A 21474-nucleotide genomic window follows, 5' to 3' on the forward strand; every position below is an offset into this window, starting at 1 on the left:
ATATATATATATATATATATATATATATATATATATATAATATTTATATACTTAATATCATTTTTCTATCCTTTCATTCTACTATTTTCATACGAAATTCTTACTTCTTATACTTGTCTAATTTGTCGAAAATCATGGCTTTGGAATTCGAAAGGGGATCATGGCTGTAAGCTTCGAAAGGAGACCACTGCTCGTTTAGCCGTTCATTGTACCATCCAACAAAAGGAAAAACCTTGTAATGTCCTTTTGGCGTGGAATTTCGAACGTAATAGTTTCTTAAATCCTATCGAATAACCGATTCTAGTCACTTCGAGTACCACGGGACGTCTTTAGAAGAAAGACGCCAGGTATCGAACGAGTGACAGCTGCAAAAAGAAATTGGTCTACTTACGAAAAATCGATAAAAAAGAATAGATCAATGATGCACTTATACATATAAACGAAAATAAAAAAAGAAAAAAAATCATTGTTAAATTTTTTTCTCTCTATTGTCGAAATTATCGATATTGAAATTACGTTTACTAAAATTTTGAGGATTTTCTTCGGTAATCTTTTTGAATATTTTCATTTATATCTGCAATATACTCACGCAACAAATTTTCCTTCGTCAAAACGAAACGCACAACTAAGTTTTGACAACTGAGTTTAAATCTTTAAGCATGTAGAGAAGTCAAAAAAAATCGTCAATATAATCGAGTAATTTCTACGTGAAAGCTAACTGAGCTATTTAAATTTTTTAAATATATACCTTATATCGCTACCTTAACATTAAATTCTAAACATAGAAAATTTCAATGGAACGAGCGTGACATTTAAACGTATCGTGATTTAAATCAAAACAAAATTAATAAAACAAAAAAAGAACATTAGTAACATCAATACATATATATATCTAATTTAACGAACAATATTATGGTTTGAATAATCTTGATAATAAATAAATAAAAAAAAATATAAAAAAAAAAGGAGAAAACAATATGATAAATGATTAAAATAACAAATCAATCAACTAGATTTACTGAGAGAAAATTAAAGTCTGAAAAGTAAGAATAACGGAGGAGTCAATAGATAGTATCCTTTGATGTATCCTTCGATGTATCCTTCGATGCACACACTCCTCCTTCTTTTCCATCGGTTTCACACGGAGAAACTTTCTTGCGGCTGGTCGCGCGACCGGGGCGGCTCGACAAAGGCGAGTCGAAAAAGATGCGTGGCAGGTGCGTACGCGTGCCAGTCAACCAATGGGATAGCTCCGTCTGGACGATCGACGGGGGAACACGCTCTTTGTACCGTCTTACGTCCTACCATGAAAGAAAGAGAGAGAGAGAGAGAGAGAGAGAGAGAAAGAGAGAGAAAGAGAGAGCAAAGGAAAGACTGAACGAGGAAGAAGAGGAAAGAGAAACAGAGAAAGAGGGAGTGAGAAAGATAGAGAGGGACAAAGAGAGACAGACAGAGAAAGATCGAAAAACACACGATGCACCTTGCATCCTCGGGTCTCGATCTCATTGACAGAATTCCTATGGTAAACTCCAGCCCTTTTCTCATACCCGTTCGTTGTCGTTCTTTCAAAGAAAACGCCTGTGTATTAATACGATAATAATCGAGCGAGTCCGCACAGTCTCGATAATTTACTGCGTCTTCCGTGGAATAATTTTCAAGAAAACTTATATGGAGACACATTCTTTATTTCGCCCTTTCTCTTTCTCTTTTTCTTTTTCTTTCTCTATGTCATTCCGGACAAGGAAAGGGAAAGAGGATAAGAGAAAGAGAAAGAGAGAAGAGATGCACCTTGCACCGGTCCTACTTCTTCCGAATGGCCGAACGGTTCTCTCCTTTTCAAGTGCTGTTATATCGGAAAAGATGAAGTTCCTTTAATTACATGAAACCGATTGAACGATGATATAGCAAGCGACCTCGATAACTTTATTCCACAATCCTCGTGAAATTCATACGTAATATATATATATATATATATATATATATATATATATATATATATATATATATGTATATATATATATATACATTCTCAATAAATTAACTTTACTTTTTACTTAATTATTCGATTAATTTCTTAATGATTTACCAAAGCATTTTTGTAAGAAGTTTTCATAAAAGGACACTTGATGCTTTCGAAAATGAGAGAAATTGTGTTAGCGATCGATTGGCACGTGCCGTGTTAAATAATACATAATTGCCAATCGAATCGAATTCGACAGGTGAACGCAAAATGATTAAGCATCATGAATTCCTTCGGCTAGAATGATAAAAACATGATAGGAAGAAGACTTTTTATACGAAAAAAGAATTGCATATACTGAAAATATACAAATTAATTTGTATATATTAAACTCTTTACGAAAATCCAAAATTATTTATAGATAACATTTTTGATAGATCGTATTTTTGTGTCTACATATAAAATTTTAAAATGATGGTAAAAAAATAAATAAAAATTACAAAACTGCTGGGATCTAAAGTAAACAACAATGTATTCCGTGAAACAGTTACAAAAAATGAAATAAAAATATTTTTCTTTTATTTATTTATTTATTTTTTTTTTTTTTCTTTTTTGTTAGAATGCTCATTTTTAATTTATCCCCTTTCTCAAAGTTATAAAAAACGTTTTCATTTTCTTCTCACGTTGTTTACCTTTTACAATGGATCGACAGAGTATCAATATCTCAAGAACACGTAAAAGGGAAGTCATGTAAACGCAACGTCCATCGGCACGTGCCAAACTGCCCGTGTGAAGTTTACCAAGTAATCGTTTAATAAAAGTTCATTAGCTTACGACATGTTTTTAAAAAAGTTACACAAAGGACTCTGCGGAGTCGCGTTAAGACCACCACTCGTCCTCATAGACATTCATTTTGATATTCCATGCGCGAAGGGCAACGAAGTCTAACGCGTAAACAAAAGTCATTGTAAACACGTAAATTGCTTTACTGTTCATCCGTTGGCACGATTCAGAAATTGACAAAAACTTATTTCGTTTCTAAAAAAGTTTTAAAAAAGAAGCTGAAAATAATAATCTTGACTAATATAACCAAAATGCTTTATAATATTTTATACAAACAAAGTAAATAATATATATATATATATATATATATATATATATATATATAATAAGTTAACAAATATTTGAACCATTATTTGTTAGATTAATATAAAGTCTATTGTTTCATAAATAATAACTAAAAAAAAAGGTATTATCAATTTTATGTTTAACCGTCATTTTTTAAAATAATTATTCGAATATATAAATTTCATTGATCTTTTGAATTTCATTCGAAATGAAAGCTTGATAATGAAAACCTTAGGATATAACGTAAGTCAATTAACTTGGCACCACGTCTTCGAGCGTGAATCATTGCGTGCATATACGCGGTGGAAGCTCTTCAAACTTAAACCACTAACCCTGACGCACGTACACGTATGTACGTAAGTACGTATGTCAAATAATCCAGTAGATATATACGTGGAAATGCAATTTCCACGCGCCGTAGATCAAAGTGAAATGGACGGCTTCAATCCCTGTTAGTGACAGGTCGTCCCGAGGAGGCGTTGAGTGGATCGAAGGGAGAAACAAAGTTCCAAGTAGAACGGAATGACATATTTGAAAAAAAAAAGAAGAAAAAGAAAGAAAGAAAAACTATATCAAATGTGTTATTTGATTTGTAATAGAAAATTTTAACAGTAAAATTTTAGAATAAAATTTCAATCCTTCGATCGAAATCATTTGACAGAAAAAAAAAGAAAAAAAAATAGCGAACTTCAAAAATAAATTTGTATTCTTTGATTTATCCCTTTGTTAATCGTCTAAGTGCAATACAAATTAGAAAGAATGAAAAATTCAGCGTGCAACAGGCAAAACGGGACGTCGAACCCGTAGGGTCTAGAAAACATCTGGCGCCACGAGGATGACCCTCGTTTTCGTGCACAGTATAGGAATGCCGAGGGACTAAGGAATATATTTGAATAAAACCAAGGATGTGCAGGGGGTACGATGATCCCCCTTTCCATTAAATTCTCTATACCTTTTAGGGGTAACTCTCCCTAAATCCAGGTGATACCATCAAGAATAAACGGGGCCATCAGATTTATCGAGAGGGGTGTCGGAACAACTTTTTAGTTATATAACGGGACAATTCTTGAAAACTTTTATGAAAAATTGTATGATCTTAGAATTATTATAAATAATACGAAATAATGTGCATTTGAAAAAAAATAAAGTTGGAAAAATCTCATCTCTCTTTGAGTGATTTTAATACGAAGATCATAAATGCCGAATAAAAATACAATGTATTCGAAAGAGTAGACATCGCGATCTCGGCATGTGTTATCCAGGTGTCAAATTCGTGTTGGGAGTCTCCGAGTAAAGACCCAGGTGCTTGAACGAGCATGCCGACTCCCGATGTTCTGTCTTCAATAGGTTCCGGATTGAAACCATTGATTTTAGTACGGACTGATCATGCAGAAATGGTACAGCTGCATGCCAGAGAACGAAAAATACGATAGAACTTAGGCAAAGGAAAATAAATAGAACTGATAAATTCGTTGTAAGTTATAAATTCGTGTAATAAATTCGTTCGAAGTAAATAATTGATAGATTAAATCAATTGATTTAATGAAATATAAGGATAATAGATAATAGTTTCAATCGATAGGATCAATGTTCAATAATATCCATGAAAAACAGCTGCTAATGAAAAACACTCTTTTCATCGGCCTGAAGCCATTGATCAAACTAACGAAAGAGTTTGCGTAGTAACGAAACGGGGCACGTGGCTGAGAGACAGGAAATGGACGGTTTTCTTTCGTCATCCCGCATCCAAGCATTGAGGGAACTCGATACGTTAACGGTCGTTTGTAAATTATACGATAAGCGATCTATCTTGTCTTTCCAAACACGTCCTACTTCGATCGTGTTATCGTAACCAGTCTTCTCTACTTACAATTATAATAGGAAGGGTCTTTTTTGATAAGAGATAGGTATGATAATTGTAAATCGATTCCTCTTGATAATTCCATACGAAAATGTAATTCATGTATTTAATGTTAAAAGAACGGACATCGTCTTTTTTTATAATTAAGAATCAGCATAAACCTTCTACTACTTTTTCCCTTCCCTCTTTATATCCTTTCCACATAATTTTATTACGCGTTTGTTGCCAGGCGGAGGTGCTCCTCGCAGTCAGACCATGTCAGCTGCCTCCTGGTGCTCCCCCGGCGTGCACAAGCCAGACGCCATTGTTCGATCGACAATGCTCAACCGAACAGCTCACAACATATCCCATTCATCTCATCCACCCACTTTATATTACCCCCTGTACCCACCCCCTAGTAGTACGAGTGAAGAGGGGGAGGTGGGACACCGAACGAACACGAAGACAACGCTCGGTCCATTCGAGCTACGGAAGAAGCCGTCACCCTTCTTTCGTGAAACCCCTTCCGTTTTTTAGGTCGAAGGGCACTTCTTCAAACTTTTCATCGGTTTACAAAACCCACCTACAACGTCGTTCTTTCGAATATTCGCAAACGCTTTCTATACATCCTCTAATTTTTTTTTATCGGCATAAAAAAATTTTGTTCCTTCTTTTTTCAATATCGGAAATATTTAAACAAACGACTTTAAGAATCATAATAAAAATTATTCGAATAATTTAAAAATCTGATTCAGAAATTTTGGAAAAAAGAAAAAATGAAAGAGAGAGAGAGAAAGAGAGAGAGAGAAAAAAAGAATTTCTTGTAAAGTTGACTTAACTTCGATATTAAAGTACTATCTGATTTCTATTCACGCACCAGCTCTCTGTTTCTCTTCTCTCTCTCTCTCTCTCTCTCTCTCTTTCTTTCTCTCTGTTAAGACATCGTTTCTAGCTTGTAAGGGAAAGCTTGGTGGATCTTTGTTGGGGAAAAAGGAACCAAAGGTTTAGGGAAGTACCACGTGCCACGAAGATCTTCGAAGCATGAAGCGAGAATAACGAAGGCACGATCTCAAGATTTCTCAGGTGGTAAAAGAAGAAAAAGAAAAAGAAGAAGAAAAAAGAGGAGGTAGAAGAGAGAAGGAGAAAGGTTTCCTTAGTCGCCTGCTTTTCTTTCCACATTGACTTGCTCACACGAAATGGGGTCTTCGACCCTCCTCTTCCACTACTATGAATTCATCTCTCGCCCTAGACTTAGATTTTTATATCATTATACCTGACTTACGACCCTGTGATCATCCCCGACCTAGCTAACGTTGGAATATGAAAGGAAGGTGGAAATCTTCTTGGATATACCTTATACGAATATATCGCGAAAACGTGCTTTGAAAATACCAAAAAATGGATTATCTCAAACTTTTATGATGATTCTCGAGAAAACGTGATCCTAACGTTAGTCCGTCTAACACTAATTTCCGAAAAATGGAACAATGCTATGACGAATCATGTATGTTTCCCATGGTATTAGATTTCGAAGAACAATCAAGGGAGACGATTGGGAGATCGTTAAGATTTGATTGTTCGAATGTTTACGAGTTCTCGAACAAACGATACTCCATGATGGTCTCTCATGGGATACTGACCAATGGTCATTCAATATATTCTATAACCGTGACCAGTCCTGATTGTACTTCTATGATCAATCACACGGAAAAACAATGATTCAATTGATTCCTCTTGTAAATCGTGCGAAAGGTTGCTACAATAACAAAAAAAAAAAAGAAAGAAAGAAAACAAGAAAAAAGTAGTCCATTCGATCGTATAGCACGTGATCACTCGAGACAGTTTCATTAACAACAGGAGGCTAAAAATGAGATGTAGAACGTTTTTCTCCAAAAAATCAGCACGTGCCAAGATGGTGTCAGCTGGTGAGAAAGACTGAGCCCTGCACACCATACGTCTTCGATCGTGCCAGCAGGTTTTTATCTGCGAAAAATATCTCCGTTCATATGGGACAATGTTAAACGATTAATGATGCAGTTAGTAAGTACCAAAAGAGGGGTAGAGAGAGAGAGAGAGAAAGAGAGAGAGAGAGAGAGAGAGAGAGAGAGAGGGAAAGATAAAATATGTAACATGATGAAAAACATGTAAGGAACGTAGAAATGTTATGAAGAAAACTTAAAAAGTCTCATCTCATCTTATCTCACGAAATAAGGAAAGCACGTCGAAAGCTCTTCCGAAGAAAGTTTACTGAAGCTCACCAAAGGTGAGGTCAAAGTGTAAAATCTTACGAAAACACTCCAACAGTCTGCCGAAAATGCACTCGAAAAAAGAGCATAAAGTATTACGGTTCAACGCTCTTTACTTCTAAACGTTTCCTACTTTCTACCCTTCTTCCTAGAGTTTTTCCGTGGTTGCAATCATCATCATCATCATCATCATCATCATCATCATCATCATTATCATCATCATCATCATCATCGTCCTCGTCGTCTTCTGCTTCTGCTTCCTCTTCTTCGTCTTCTTCTTCTTCTTGTTAAGTATCTCCTATACCCTACACTTATCCCCACCTCAAGACTCGGTAGCCACGCGCCATCGTTCCACATTGTCTTCCCACCGTCTCGTCTCCCTTAATATCCATATTCCTCCTCTACCTTTCTCCCTTCTCTTGACCCTTTCTGTCTTCTTCATCCTCCTCTTCCGTGTCTGCTTCGCCTTCTTCGATCTCCTCCCTCTCACTGCCTTCAAAGCTTTACTGGCTTTTCTCTCCCTCTCTCTCTCTCTCTCTCTCTCTCTCTCTCTCTCTCAACATCTGTCGAGGCTTCTACCACCCTTGATACCTTCACTTGGTAACAGCCAACACATCTCGGCTGCTCCTCGAGTTCGTTCTACCGTCTCAAGATCCTAAGAAGGAAAAGAGTATATGTATAAAAATAGTAAGAAATTTTCTTCCCCGGTCGAGATGATTTCCATTTCATGCCACAGGTGTGATAAATGAAAGTAATCTATATGCTGGATAAAAGGAATTTTATCTAAATATTCCCATCTCAAACCACCTTTAAATTCGGCAAATTTTATTTGATGGAAATTTTAACAATGAAATAGAATCGAAACGAATTTCTTCTGAATTTGAATATCAGATTCGATCTTACAATATTACACTTTAGTAATTAGTTTGGCACGTTTTTATTTTGAAAGATAGTAAGTACATTCGATTTCTGGTAGTAACCAGGAGGCAATTCAACGACGTCGGTCAAGCCAAGCACATCTGCCCATTTGTGGCAGGTGGCAACATATTCATGTTTCTCTCTCTTTCTCTTTTTATTCTTGCTATTTCTTCTCTCTCTCTCTCTCTCTCTCTCTCTCTCTCTCTTTCTCTTTACTCCCCACCATTCTACTTTTCTCTATACCTTTCTCCGTTCGACTCTTCTTTTCGAAGTATACGTACTTGCATATAAGAGAGAGACACGCGCCTGCCGTGCCGTTGTCACGTGTCGGTATGGCCTCTTTGGTGGGGAGAAAACATTCTGAGCCTTTGGCGTAACATAAGCGGCTTTAAAGGAAGCTGCGCTTACAACAACACCTATGAGACTCGTAATTATCAACGGTTAATAACGCGTGTCTTCTTTCAATGAGAAACTTCTCTGTGAAAGGAGAGAAACTCATCTCGACTTGGCAAAGGGAATGAACTTTAGAATAACTGTAACGTATCGAGGAACCAAGTTTCGTTACAGTCGAATATATACTTATTATAAAATTCTTTCTAATAATTAACTACAAATTTGATTTATAAAAGAAACAAAACTAAAAGATTTATATCATAATTAATACTACTGGCAGTAATAGTAATAATAATAATAGTAATAGTAGTAGTAGTAGTATTAATAATAATAATAATAATAATAATAATAATAATAATAATAATAACAATAATAATAATAGTAGTAGTAGTAGTATTAATAATAATAATAATAATAATAATAATAATAATAATAATAATAATAATAATAACAACAATAATAATAATAGTAGTAGTATTAATAGTAGTAATAGTAGTAGTAGTAGTAGTAGTAGTAGTAGTAGTAGTAGTAGTAGTAGTAGTAGTAGTAGTAGTAGTAGTAGTAGTAGTAGTAGTAGTAGTAGTAGTAGTAGTAGTAGTAGTAGTAGTAGTAGTAGTAGTAGTAGTAGTAGTAGTAGTAGTAGTAGTAGTAGTAGGCATCAAACAGGTGGTTGATAAAACCACTACCTTTTTCTTAAGTTTATAGGATAGGTACTCGAGAAAAGTAAAGACTACCGATTCAACGTGCCAAATGAAAAGAAGATCTAAATTATAGGAAGTCCATCGAATATCTTGTAATTTCGAGAACAAATATAGAATAGAATTATAGAATAATTGAGACCTCGTTAAAATCTTATCTACGATGATTATGTTGGATTAAAGAATATAAGAATATCTACGTGACGTTTCACTCCCCACCCGAGATAAAGGAGATCAAAAGAAGGACAACTTTTAATGTCCCGACATGTCTAGGGAGCAAGGCCCGGTGCGTTCGCAGGACTTTCATTGTCCTGCGAAAGGGTGCATCGGCCCGGCATCGCCTTGAATTTCGCATTCACTCGACGATAATAAAGATTCGGTGTTTCTCCTTCTCCTCCTCCTCATCCTCCTCCTCATCCTCCTCCTTTACCAATCCCTTCTTCTCTTCTTCCTTCCTTCTTTCTCATTTCAGGAAATAAGCGAGGGTCCGTTTTGTCAGCCGGCCAACGTGCAAAACAGGGCCCCCGACGCGAATCATTATCGAGGAAGATGAAAGAGGAAGAACGATCCTCCTTGTCCTGGAAGTGAACCGAGACGTGTTTTTCAAAAACTCGAAATATTGCGAACATGTTGACTATTTCGAATATCAACATGATGTCCATACATTTAAACGCTTTCTCGTTTTAACAGTTAAATAAATAATTTAATTCAGTGATATACATTTAGATAATTTAACTGTTTTGTGAAAAATTATATAAACAAAAATTATATGAAAAACATTATATAATATGAAAAATAAAGAAAGACAGAAAGTATTACTTTTCTATATATAGTATAATATTATAGTACGTACTATTATACTACATTAAATATAACTTTGATTTAAGAAATATTAAAAACTTCGTAAATGAATTGTATATAGAAGGTTAATAAAGTTTTCATTATTATGTAAAAGAAAAAAAAAATACAAAAGATTTGTTTCTATGTAAAAATTGTTTAGAAATATCGATCGATCTACTCGAATTATGCTAAATAAATACGTTTATGTAATCGTTTTACGTATATTATACTTCAATCGTAAATATATAGTAATCATCAAAGAATCTAATTTAAGTAGTCGAAAGCTCTTATATCTTGAAGTCATTGAAAAAATACGAAAAGACGTGAAGCGAAACGCGAATGAGCTTGTTCTCTCTGTCGTCTATCATATATCGGCGAACAATAAAAGCAACGTACCAAAAAATGTACAACATAGGGCTGAGATCCTCGTCGAGCAAACGACGAAGGGGTTAATTCTGGCTATTAAGGCTCGTTCAAAGAACAAGTGCTACGATTCCCACTGTTTGTTCCAACAGTGCCGCTGACTCAATGAGTTATGACATTTCGACTGCACTGAGATGTCGTATGTCGACAAATGTTGAGCCCTTCGCGAAGGGTCGCGTTAGTTGACAAAAAAAAAAGGAGCAAAAAATTCCATAAAAAGTACATAAAAAGCAACGACAGAGTAGACCCTCGCTATGCAATAAGAAAAAAAAAATCTTTCTTTTTTGCCTTCAACTATAATCCCGCTACATTTCACTATTGTATGTATTATTGCTATTATTTGACAATAAATAAATAAAATTAAAAAAAAGATATTAAACGCAAGGATCTTCAATCCAGACCATAATCGATTAATAAAAAAAAAAACACCACAGTTTGATCGTGATCTCTTTTACAAGTTTTTACCGACAGACAACAACACGTTATTATGTACAATCACGTACTTTATCACACGTGATCTACACAACACCTTTTCAACAAGAAAGAGAAAGAGAGAGGAAAAAAAATCAAAGAAGAAAGAAAAAAGCTATCTGATATGTCTGGTGTCGCAAAGAAATATGGTGAAATGAAAGCATCATGCTAACACGTATATTCTCGTTTTCCTAAAAAATTTCAATCCTCCAAGAGAAAAGAACGAAGGACGTCATTAGGCAATGTACATTGTAAATAATTAACGTGTACTTTACATAACGCATAATTGATAGTGAACAACGCCGACGTCAACGAAGAGAAGAGAGAAAAAAAGAGAAGGACGAAAAGGAAAAAGAAGAGGACGGTACTTTTTTAATAGGTGGTTTGGTGAAGGGAGATGCTTAAATCCGCGTGAACGTGTTGTCCGTACTCTGTCGAAGAAGCAGGAGAAGAAGAAATAAGAAGAAAAGAAGGAAGAGGAGGAAGGTAGCTAGGAAGATTGAAAAAGTACTAACACGAATCGTGCTGAGAATAGAAGGAAGGAAGAAAGAGAGATCGGTGCGTTCGCGTTCGAACACTTTTCTTCGAATGCATAGAAATTATTATTCTGTTTGGGGTGGCCGAGTCGCCCCATCCAACGCATCAAAGGGTAGCTTTTATAATTGCGAAAAAGGAAAAAGGGGGTAAAAGAGAGAACGAGAGAGGATTTCCATCGTCGTCCTTAACGAGGGATAAAAGTCCTTCCTTCTCTTTCTCATACTTTTCTACCTTCGATGCCGTTTTTCACCCCCTCTCACGATCTTTATTCCATGTTTCCAACCCTCGCAAAACGACAATCATCTCCCGTACCTTCTCGACGACCCTGACATTCGTAGCGTACACCTTGAAAACTGCAACGCCGTGGTTGCCCTTCAATTGCGATCACGAGTACTGAGAAAAATGAGAGAGGGTTAAAGAGTCGCATAATTAACGCAGAGTTACGAGATAAAGCTAGACGTGTGTATTGCTTTCAATATTGCCGCGTTATCGATCGATACTGTGCAAGCTTTTTAAGAGATTCAATTATGAATGCTAAGTGAACGATTTGCATCACACGAAAAAATAAATTATTCTGTTAAATAATTCCTTCTAAACAATTACATGAATGTTTCATTCTTACTTATAATTATATTATAATATAATTTCATTATTTATAAAACCGACCATCGATTGTTCTGTAAAAGAGGATGAGGGTACATAAAAAATGTTTTCTGCAGTTATTCGACTATGATGTTTAAGTCCTCCATGTAGTCAGGAAAACTACCACCATTTTCTTTATAGTCCTTATAATTTCTCATAATGAGTTACATAAGTGTTATATTCAAGTTCTATGGTGTTCAACATTTCTTTCCACTCAACATTACGAGAGTGACGGGAATTCTTTGATGATAGCAGATTATTTCGCATCTAGACTTAAGAGAAAGCAACGTATATCATTCTATACTTACTTTTTATTCCAACTGTACAGTGTTCTTATTATTGAAGTTGAAATCTCGACGTTTCGTAAGAAGTTCACCAAGCATCTTTTTTATAATCGAATAAATTTTAATAAAAATTATTTGGTCCATCGCTAAGATGAATCATATGAAGTTCGGTGACGCTTTATTAACACGCTTTATTAACTTCAATATGTAATAATAAAACTATTTATATTTTATCTATTTATTTAATCCCTTAAATGGATTTTACCTTAGTCAAGAATTATTTTTCACATCTGTAAACGATAAATTCATCACATCATTACATTCCTTAGGGCCGGATTTTCATGATAAAATTGACATATACATATCTATACAAAAATTATTTGTTTAATAGTATATGGTTTCAAATCTCATTTTACATAAAGATAAATCGATATTCAAAATAATTTTTCAAGGTAACTATGCCTAGTTCTGAATAATTTCAATGTTCAGCAGTCATAAGCGTTATATCGTACATATCTTAAATCAACGGAACTACGGCGCAGGTGTTCTCGCCTTTACATCGAACAAAAAGAGAAGAGAAAGAAAGAAAGGGAGAAAGAGAGAGGATAAAAGGAGGGAAGTTGGCAAAAGATCCGGAGACGGTGAGACGAGAGGTTAACAAAATCGTCGTTCGCTCTTAAAATTAATCCGCGAGAGTTGCAAATAGCTTCTTTGACGTGAGGCCAATTCTCGCCTGCGGATCGCACGCATGCCACTACCCGCGTGCTTTCACCTATTCTAATGAGAAGACGCCGTCGAGAGTAAAGATAAGAAAAGGTGGAGGAAGAGGGAGATACGAACAATTAGAAGAAAGAGAGAGAGAAAGAGAGAGATAGAGAGAGAAAGAGAGAGAGAGAGAGAGAAAGAGAGAGAGAGAGAGAGAAAGAGAGAGAGAAAGAGAGAGAGAAAGAAAAAGACTGTGATAACTTTGGCTTCGACTTTGAGTTTAGTATCGAAGATGGAGGGCGAAAGAGAGTGAAAAAGAGAAAGAAAGAGAAAGAAAAGAGAGAGAGAGTGGTTCGTGTCTCGTGGCACGGGAGGAACCTTTTCCGATTGACGTCATCGTCGTACTCTTTTGCCCTTTTTTTATCCCCTTACCTCCCCTCCTTCAATGCAGACCGACATCCCATCTCTTCTATCCATCTTTCTTTCTCTTTCACTCACTTACTCTCTTCCACTAGCACGTTACTTCTCTTCTTCCTTCTCCTCGTCGTCTTCGTACATCCACCGAGTTAAGAATACAGCGTGGCGGGATTACTTTCAGCCTATGTGTTGCAACGTTCTGCACTGGGAATAGACGGTCAGCCAGGCTGAATTAACCTCCGTCTATCGGGATGGTATTAGAGATGTTATTTTGAAAATCGGACAACGTATCGGCACGTTTGCCGATACTGCAAGTAAATACGATACACGAGTAATGTCTCGTATTTTATTTATTTTCTATTATCAATAATAATGCCTATATATCTTCAAATAATAAATAATGAACAAATTTCTTTTTCAGAAATAAAAACATTTCAATCTAGTTTGTTGAGAAATTGAAATTCTACTCTGAAAGTTGAATGGAAAAAAAAATTTACGAAAAATAAATTGATGCATAAAAGAAAAAAAGCAGAAAAAAGAGAAAACATATATTAACGTTATAAATATTTGTAATAAATGTAATTATCAAAAGGAAAATATCTTTCTGATGTCGTCCGTAAAATATCGCAGTAAAATCACGTGCATCGTGTTCTCAGAATAGCCGTTGTCCGAAGGTGCACACGTTAAAAGCACGAACGTCCGTCCCTTCCTCGTTTACTCGCACGGGAACGCACGCATATGCTCGTACTGCAACGATTACCGTCGTCTATCTCGGCTTAAATGTGTGTCCACGCGAATGCATTTTACCAAAAGAATTGGCCGCCACCTACACCGAGCATCTATTTATTTTTTCCACCCCTCAACGTTTCCGCCCTTAGCACGACGAGCTCCAGATATAGAAAAGTAAGCAAGGGGTTCTTATGAAACGTCATTAAGCAACCCTCTAGAACATAAAATGTTGCTTCGCTCGAAGAAATGCCATCGAAGGAGAGTACCTATATATTTTTTCTATGAAGATAAAAATGGAAAAGAAAAAAAAGAAGAAAAATTATATAAAGATATGGTGTACACGTGCGGTTGATCCACATAGAAGATCGATCTCTTCCGTCGGCGTGATCTTTACAAAATTAACTATATGTTTTTCTATAAACAAAGAGTTAGGGTAGTTAACGCGTGTCTCGTGCTAATTTTAAATACTGTATTAACATTTTTATATATTAGTTTGGATGCATGTAAATGTATAAAAAAAATATATTAATATGATAAATATTTGCATTATAAATACTTATTAATCCTCGATCTTTTGATTTACGATAAATCTAAGAGACGATATGTTGTGAGTATCTCGCTTAAGAAAGTCTCTCTTGATAAATATTTGAATAAATTGTCATTTTGTTAGCATTTTGTTCAAAAACCGGCTCTTCCTCTCTCTCTCTCTCTCTCTCTCTCTCTCTCTCTCACTCTCTCTTTCTTTTCCTGTCTCTTTCACTTTCCTTCTTTCTTACTCCTGATGTAGGCAGTATAGCGATGGAAATAGCAGGTGTAGTTTTTTCGCAAATAAACAGCTTCGAACGACCTATATTCTCGAGACTCAACGTCACATATGTACATAGTACAGAGCTCTCCTGGTGTACTGCGAAAGTTTATTGACGAATCGCGGCTAGAAGATCATCGCGAGATTCTCTTTCTTCTCTGCTTTGCTCTTCCGCTTTAACGAAGGCTTTAACGTTGATGGCACCGCGACGAATATACTCCCGCGAAACCAGAAATAAGTTCTGCTATGTGTACAAATCCCATGTAACGTAGCATCGCTCGTCAGACCTCGGCGATTTCTCAATAGTTAGCGATCCGATCCACCTTCATCTTCTGTTTCTCTTCGTCCTATCTGTGTCATATTTACGATCACTCCTGAGAAAGTCAATATAAGTCTATATGTGTCTATATAAACGCACACAAACAATGTTTAGGATCGATAAAAGTCAAGTAAACGGACCGTGTCGTAAAGATATCGGGTATATATATAAATTTTTTTATTATCTCTCTACTATCAAACTTGAACATATATTATATCAATTGTGAAATATTGAAAATGAATATGAACCAATGAATCGTCATCGATCGTTCAAAAATTTATATAATTTATTCTTTATCTTTAGAACTATTTTTAGTCAAGTTACTTCTACTACAATATGTTTGTGTTAGTACAAGATCTGAACTAAAATCTCTCCCTCCCCCATCTCCAATTCTCTTTTCTTCGTACCGATCTTTCCTTGATTCTTGCGGTTTCGAGATATCAATCGAGTAAGAAGACCTTTCGAGCTACCTGCCGCTTTCCTTACAAAAGAAAATACAGCTTTCCAGTTCAGGTTGAAAAAGTTAAAATCCTCCCTTTTTCTTTCTCTCTCTCTCTTTCTCTCTCTCTCTCTCTCTCTCTCTCTCTCTCTCTCTCTCACTCACTCACTCTCTCACTCTTTCTCTTTCTTTCCCTTTTATTTTCTAGTAGCAAAGAACGCAAGTTCGTGTAACAATATGCTGTCTCTCCTCTTATCCCAGTTCTTCTTCAGACGCACGTGCAGCTTCATGAAAGGAGAGAACAGTAGTAAGAAGGAAAAAATGAGAGATAGAAAGAGAGAGAAAAAGAGAGAAAGAGAGCAAGAAAGAAAGAAAGAGAGAGAGAGAGAGAGAGAGAGAGAAAGAATGTTTAAATCGTAAAGCGAGTATTTTTCTCCGATTTTCCGGCGGACCGATTCTCGTACAAAGAGGGTTCTTTAAAATTGTCCCAGGAGCTTTAAAAGTAAAGTCATTGTGCAATGTCTACGTAAGAACGTCTCGAGCGAGGGACACGCAACGACGAAATCAGCTGTGTCGACTTGAAGCGTGGGAGGATTTCGAGCTCGAGATTTATAGATCCCTATCTCTTTCTCTCTAACTACCTCTCTCTCTCTCTCTCTGTTTCTCTCTCTCTCTCTCTTTCTCTCTCTCTCTCTCTCTTTCTCTCTCTCTGTTTCTCTCTCTCTCTCTCTCTCTCTCTTTCTCTCTCTCTCTCTCTCTTTCTCTCTCTCTGTTTCTCTCTCTCTCTCTCTCTCTCTCTTCCTTTTCTTTTCAACGTTGTCGTTTCTCTTCCTCTTTTCTAATGATTCTTTTCCTTCGTCTTCCACACTTGCAAAAGTCGTATTACACACAATACGTACGTTCGCTCGAAAAGAAATCCACAGCTCGGAAGCTACAACTCGAGGGAGAAAATACGAGAGCGAGGCCGTAAACAAGAGCACTCTCGAAAGCGTTCCGCGATTATGCAAGAGAGATATGCACACTCGCGTAAGACGAAGTGGCTGCCTGACGATATTTCACCTAGACGCTTTTCCTCCGAATTCCATCGGGCTTCTTCTTATTCTTCTTCTTCTTCTTCTTATTCTTCTTCGTCTTCATTTCTTTTTTTTTCTTCAAATTTCTCGTGTTCTTCCGGAAAATGTTATCTCTCTCAATTATCTTCTGCTTTTTCCTAACGTATTATGTTTGCTTCGATGCATTTAAAAAAAAAAAAAAAAAAAAAGAAAGAAATAGTTCGTTTTCGAAAAATTTCTTATATTTCGTTGGAAAAAAAAAGAACAAAAAAAAAACAAAAAGTAAAATAATGCGAAATCGCAAAAAAGAACAAAAAGAAAAGCAAAAGAAATAATAGTAATAATGAGAATTAAAACGCGATCTAACTTATAATATGAATGTAAATCGACCAAGACTATCCAAACAAACAAAAAAAAAAGAAGAAAAAAACAATGACACGAGCTATCGGAACAGAAGGCGGAATTGAATTTCCAAAGTCATTAGAGATCTCGAAGTGCGTCTCGTGACGCACGAGACGTTTCTTTTTTCTTATACACCTCTTCCTCCTCCACCCCTTTCTCTCTCTCTCTTCAAAATGGCTACACGCAGCCGGCATAGCGTCTTCTGGTATAAATACATATGAGAATTGGGTCGCTGCCCTGAAGTAGAGGCAACGCTAGCGCCTCGTCTATGCGATTTCTTCCTCCTTTTTGTCTTCTTTTACCCTCCTCGTCCACACCCTCCCGGAAGTAGTGCCTTTGACCCTTTATCGTCGCTCTTACGCTTTCGTATCCTAACGAAATTTCATCCATCGTCGAAGCTTGTTCCAAGGATTTACTATACGGTTCATTAAATCATTACCATCCTCTGAAGAACGAAGATTTTATAGTCTTTAAGAAGAAAAAGGAAAAAGAAAAAAAAAGAAAAAAGAAAACAGAAAACAAAAACAAAAAGAAGAGAAGAAAAAAGAATATTTTTTTCTTCACTTTTCTTTCATCTTGTGGTTTCCTTTCTCACTTAAATATCATGTGTGCTATATAGGACAATGGCGATACACGAATATTTTTACTTTTCTCTTCTTCCCCTTTACCTCCCCTTTCCTCGAATACTAACGAGCGAAATTACTGCGGTCGATGTTCGCGTGACGGCGATTAGATAATCACGGAGGAAGTCTCCTCTTTCTCTCCCCCTCTCTCTCACTCTACTTCTCTCTCTCCTCTCTCTCTCTCACACACACTCACTCACTCACTCACTCCATGTTCGACTCGATATTAGGGAGGATCCGTTCGCGAGGAACGTGCAATCGCGGTTTTCGGCTACCTCGATGCTAGGCCCTTCTTCTCGGCCGTGTGTCTGCCATATGACAATAACATCTGTGCCCCATACTATATACATCAACGTACCTGGGCACCTAGAGAAAAGGAAAGGAGTATTACGGGGGTGCAAGGGACCATCTTGCAAGCCTCGAAACCCAACCTTATACGAGTAAAACGCAATCGAAAACCTTATGAAAGTATAAAAGATAGTGGTAAAGTGCGAAAAGTTGCAGCTGTTGAAATATTTGCTTGAAGACCAATGAAATTAAAGTCTTGTGATAATATATGATTAACGAGACAATCGTAATTAAATGAAGCGACGAGACTTAAAACATTTTCAAGGAATTATTACATTCTCGGCTTTGCCAATGATACATTGTCAATGATACATTATCCGTCGTAACGATAAAAAAATATGTAACATGCTATTAGACGACAAATGCGTTAAAGGCAACGTTTGTTTCTCTTTAATTATTCATAGAACGCTCGAAAATTTATTATCCTTTACCATGCAATCGAAAGCAAACGTATAATAAATTATTTATTACGAAGAAATTGTTATTTTACTAGTGATAGATTGTTATCTAAGTTGCTATGTGTTCCTAGATTTGTTTTAGATTTTCCTAAATTTTATGTTTTGATAAATATTTTAATTAGAATTAGATGATTTGTATCGCAAAAATGATAAATGGAACAAATTCGAACGTTCGTTTATATATTTTCTGAGAATATTTCTCGTACTTTAGAAATTAATTGCAATGAATAAAAATCGTTTTTATGACAATCAATAATTATTTATATGATTTTTTAATATTGTACCTGAAAATATACAGCACTCTTTGCATCGTCGATAATTATAGTTAAGAACGCCATCTATCAGTACACGTTTAGCTCCTCATTAGGGCAATTTCTAATTATATACATTACGAACGTACCTGTATCAAGAGCTTAAAAACGCTTTTTTGACTTGTAAATATAGGGAAAGCTTGTGGTTATTTTGTGGTTATTTTATCTTAAATAATTTGCAAATAAATATAACTAATGAATAATAACAATATAAATTCAATATAATAGATCAATTAAATATACTAAAATTTCTGAAATTCTAATAGTGATAAGAGCGAATTATACGTCGCAAATTTCCCCATTCGAAACAACATATCAACTTTGATGTTATCTCTTCTAAAATAAATCGACGCGTAAGCAGCTCAATAGTTTATCACATATCCTAAGACGATACGTTTTTTTACTATTCATGTGAACTATTAATGGCCTAAAAGATAATGCGTATTATCCGACTTAGATATTTCTAAGCATCCTCGAACTGTTACAAAAATTTAAATTAAAAATAAAATAAATCTTAGTGAGATGTTCGATAAATATTATAAAAAAAAAAAATTTTTTAGAAACAATCACCACATCTATTATCCCTAGTTACAAAAAAAAAGAAACCCCAAAGAACGTTTAAAAATTAATAACCGCGTTGTCACCGGCTTAATTGCTCGTACGTATTACGGACATACCGGAAGAGCATTTCCTTTCTTACCGACCAGGTAAATAGTTAGCGTAGGTGTCGCCCTTGGACAACTCTGGAGGGTCGACGAGTCGGTAAAAAAATAGTCGTACCTATTCATTTCCGAAAATAGCATTTATCAACAATATAAATAACACGGTAGATTCAAGATCTACAAGAAACGACAATTAGAGCTTTTTATACGATTTATATATACTTCACACAAAAACGTATTCTGCTTACTACACGAGTAAAAAAAGAAAGATTATTTGATTGCGCTGAAACAGATGACACCTGCCTTATCGAACCTTCTTCACTCAAGCACAAAGTGTAAACAAACGAAAAACGTAATGACCAACGCTCTTTCTTCGATAAATGAATGAATAAAAATGAATGGCAGAAAAAAAAATAAGCGTACGTTCGCGAGAGAAACGATACGATAAACAGAGGACGAAGAGAAATAATGTAGAAAGAAAAAAATATCAGTAAGAGTAAGAATAACTTGAGAATATCCCATTGGTTATACAATAACGATCGTTTTGCGCAGATCGAGTCAATGCGGCAGAAAAATCAGATCAATGCGATTATTTTACATGAAAGGGTAATTGGGCCTGGATCCTAATCAAGACAATTAGAAAGAAAGAGAAAGAGAGAGAAAGATAGAGAGAGAGAGAAAGAGAGAGAGAGAGAAAATGAGTGACACGATCACTTTAGGTACTTCTCTACAAAGGAAGGAAGGAATGAAAATGAACGAACGTACTGCGGTGCGTATACGCGTTAGAACACGAGTACATGAGAAAAAGAGAGAAAGAAAGAGAGAAAGAGAGAGAGAAAGAGAACCGTTTTGGTAGTTTTGATTACGTCGACGCACGGTCGACCTAACCTCAAAACAAGCGTCTTCTATTCTTTTTTATATCGTTCTTCTCGAAATAGATATATAATCGAGAAATTTGCAAAAAACGAAACAAAAGAAAAGAAAGGAAGGCGATGAACCTTCTCTCGAGTAGCTAAATCGTACATGAAAAAGACAAAGAAGGAAAGAAAAAAAGAGGAAGGGAAAGAAAGACAGAATGAGAGAAAGAGAGAGAAAGAGAGAGAGAGAGAGAGAGAGAGAGAGAGAGAGAGAACGAAAAATAGAAAGGAAAGAGAAAAAGACAGAATGAAAGAACGAGGGATAGAGATAGAGAAAGAGAAAGAAAGAGAAAGAGAAATAAAGGTCGTGGGGTTAGTTTAAAACGAGGAACGAGAACCCGTGACAGGTTGACACACGTCAAATGTCCAAATCAATGGCTCGTAGAGAGATCGCTATCGATGCCGAAGAGAGTCAAGATTATAAGTAGTATGGTAGAGAAATGGTAGCTGTGGTGGATAGGGCAACACACTACTTTTTTTTAACGCGTTCTCAAAGAAAAGAAGAAGGCCTCTCTCGCGTTCGTTAGTGTATGTGTACGCGTGTACATACACGTATGTGGTTACACAGGTAGAGAAGGAGAGACTGGGAACGCGTAAAGTGTATATTAGTTGAGTGAGAGAGAAGGAGAGACTCACCGCTGTGTCCGGTGTTGCTCGACGACTGGCCCATTATTATTGTCGCACCTTGGACGATGTGAGGCACGATGAGAGGCACGAGGCGATGCTCCACTGTCCTCCGAAACCCGAACTCACGTGAACTTCTCGAAGAGACATGGAAGCGAGAAAGACCGACACATTTTTTTCCTCGTTCGAAACAATAATACACAGAGTCACATTGTGCTGGTGTGGTGGTCGTTGTAAACCGTGCGCGGTGTGTCGCTACGGCAGAGGAGACGTGCACCAGCCT

At 36.1% G+C, this 21474-nt stretch overlaps 1 protein-coding gene across 1 annotated transcript in view; it reads right to left on the reverse strand.

Annotated features, from left to right (window-relative positions):
* The window catches only part of LOC124423142 (protein neuralized), a 62838-nt gene extending 41378 nt beyond the window's left edge, over positions 1-21460 (reverse strand). Inside the window, exon 1 of the mRNA XM_046960584.1 lies at positions 21204-21460. Coding sequence (XP_046816540.1) covers positions 21204-21237 — 34 coding nt within the window. The 5' untranslated portion in view covers positions 21238-21460. The remainder of the gene's footprint in view (positions 1-21203) is intronic.
* Between the last annotated feature and the right edge of the window lie 14 nt (positions 21461-21474).

The sequence above is a fragment of the Vespa crabro genome, chromosome 3, assembly GCF_910589235.1.
Source record: "Vespa crabro chromosome 3, iyVesCrab1.2, whole genome shotgun sequence".
NCBI classification, from domain to species: domain Eukaryota; kingdom Metazoa; phylum Arthropoda; class Insecta; order Hymenoptera; family Vespidae; genus Vespa; species Vespa crabro.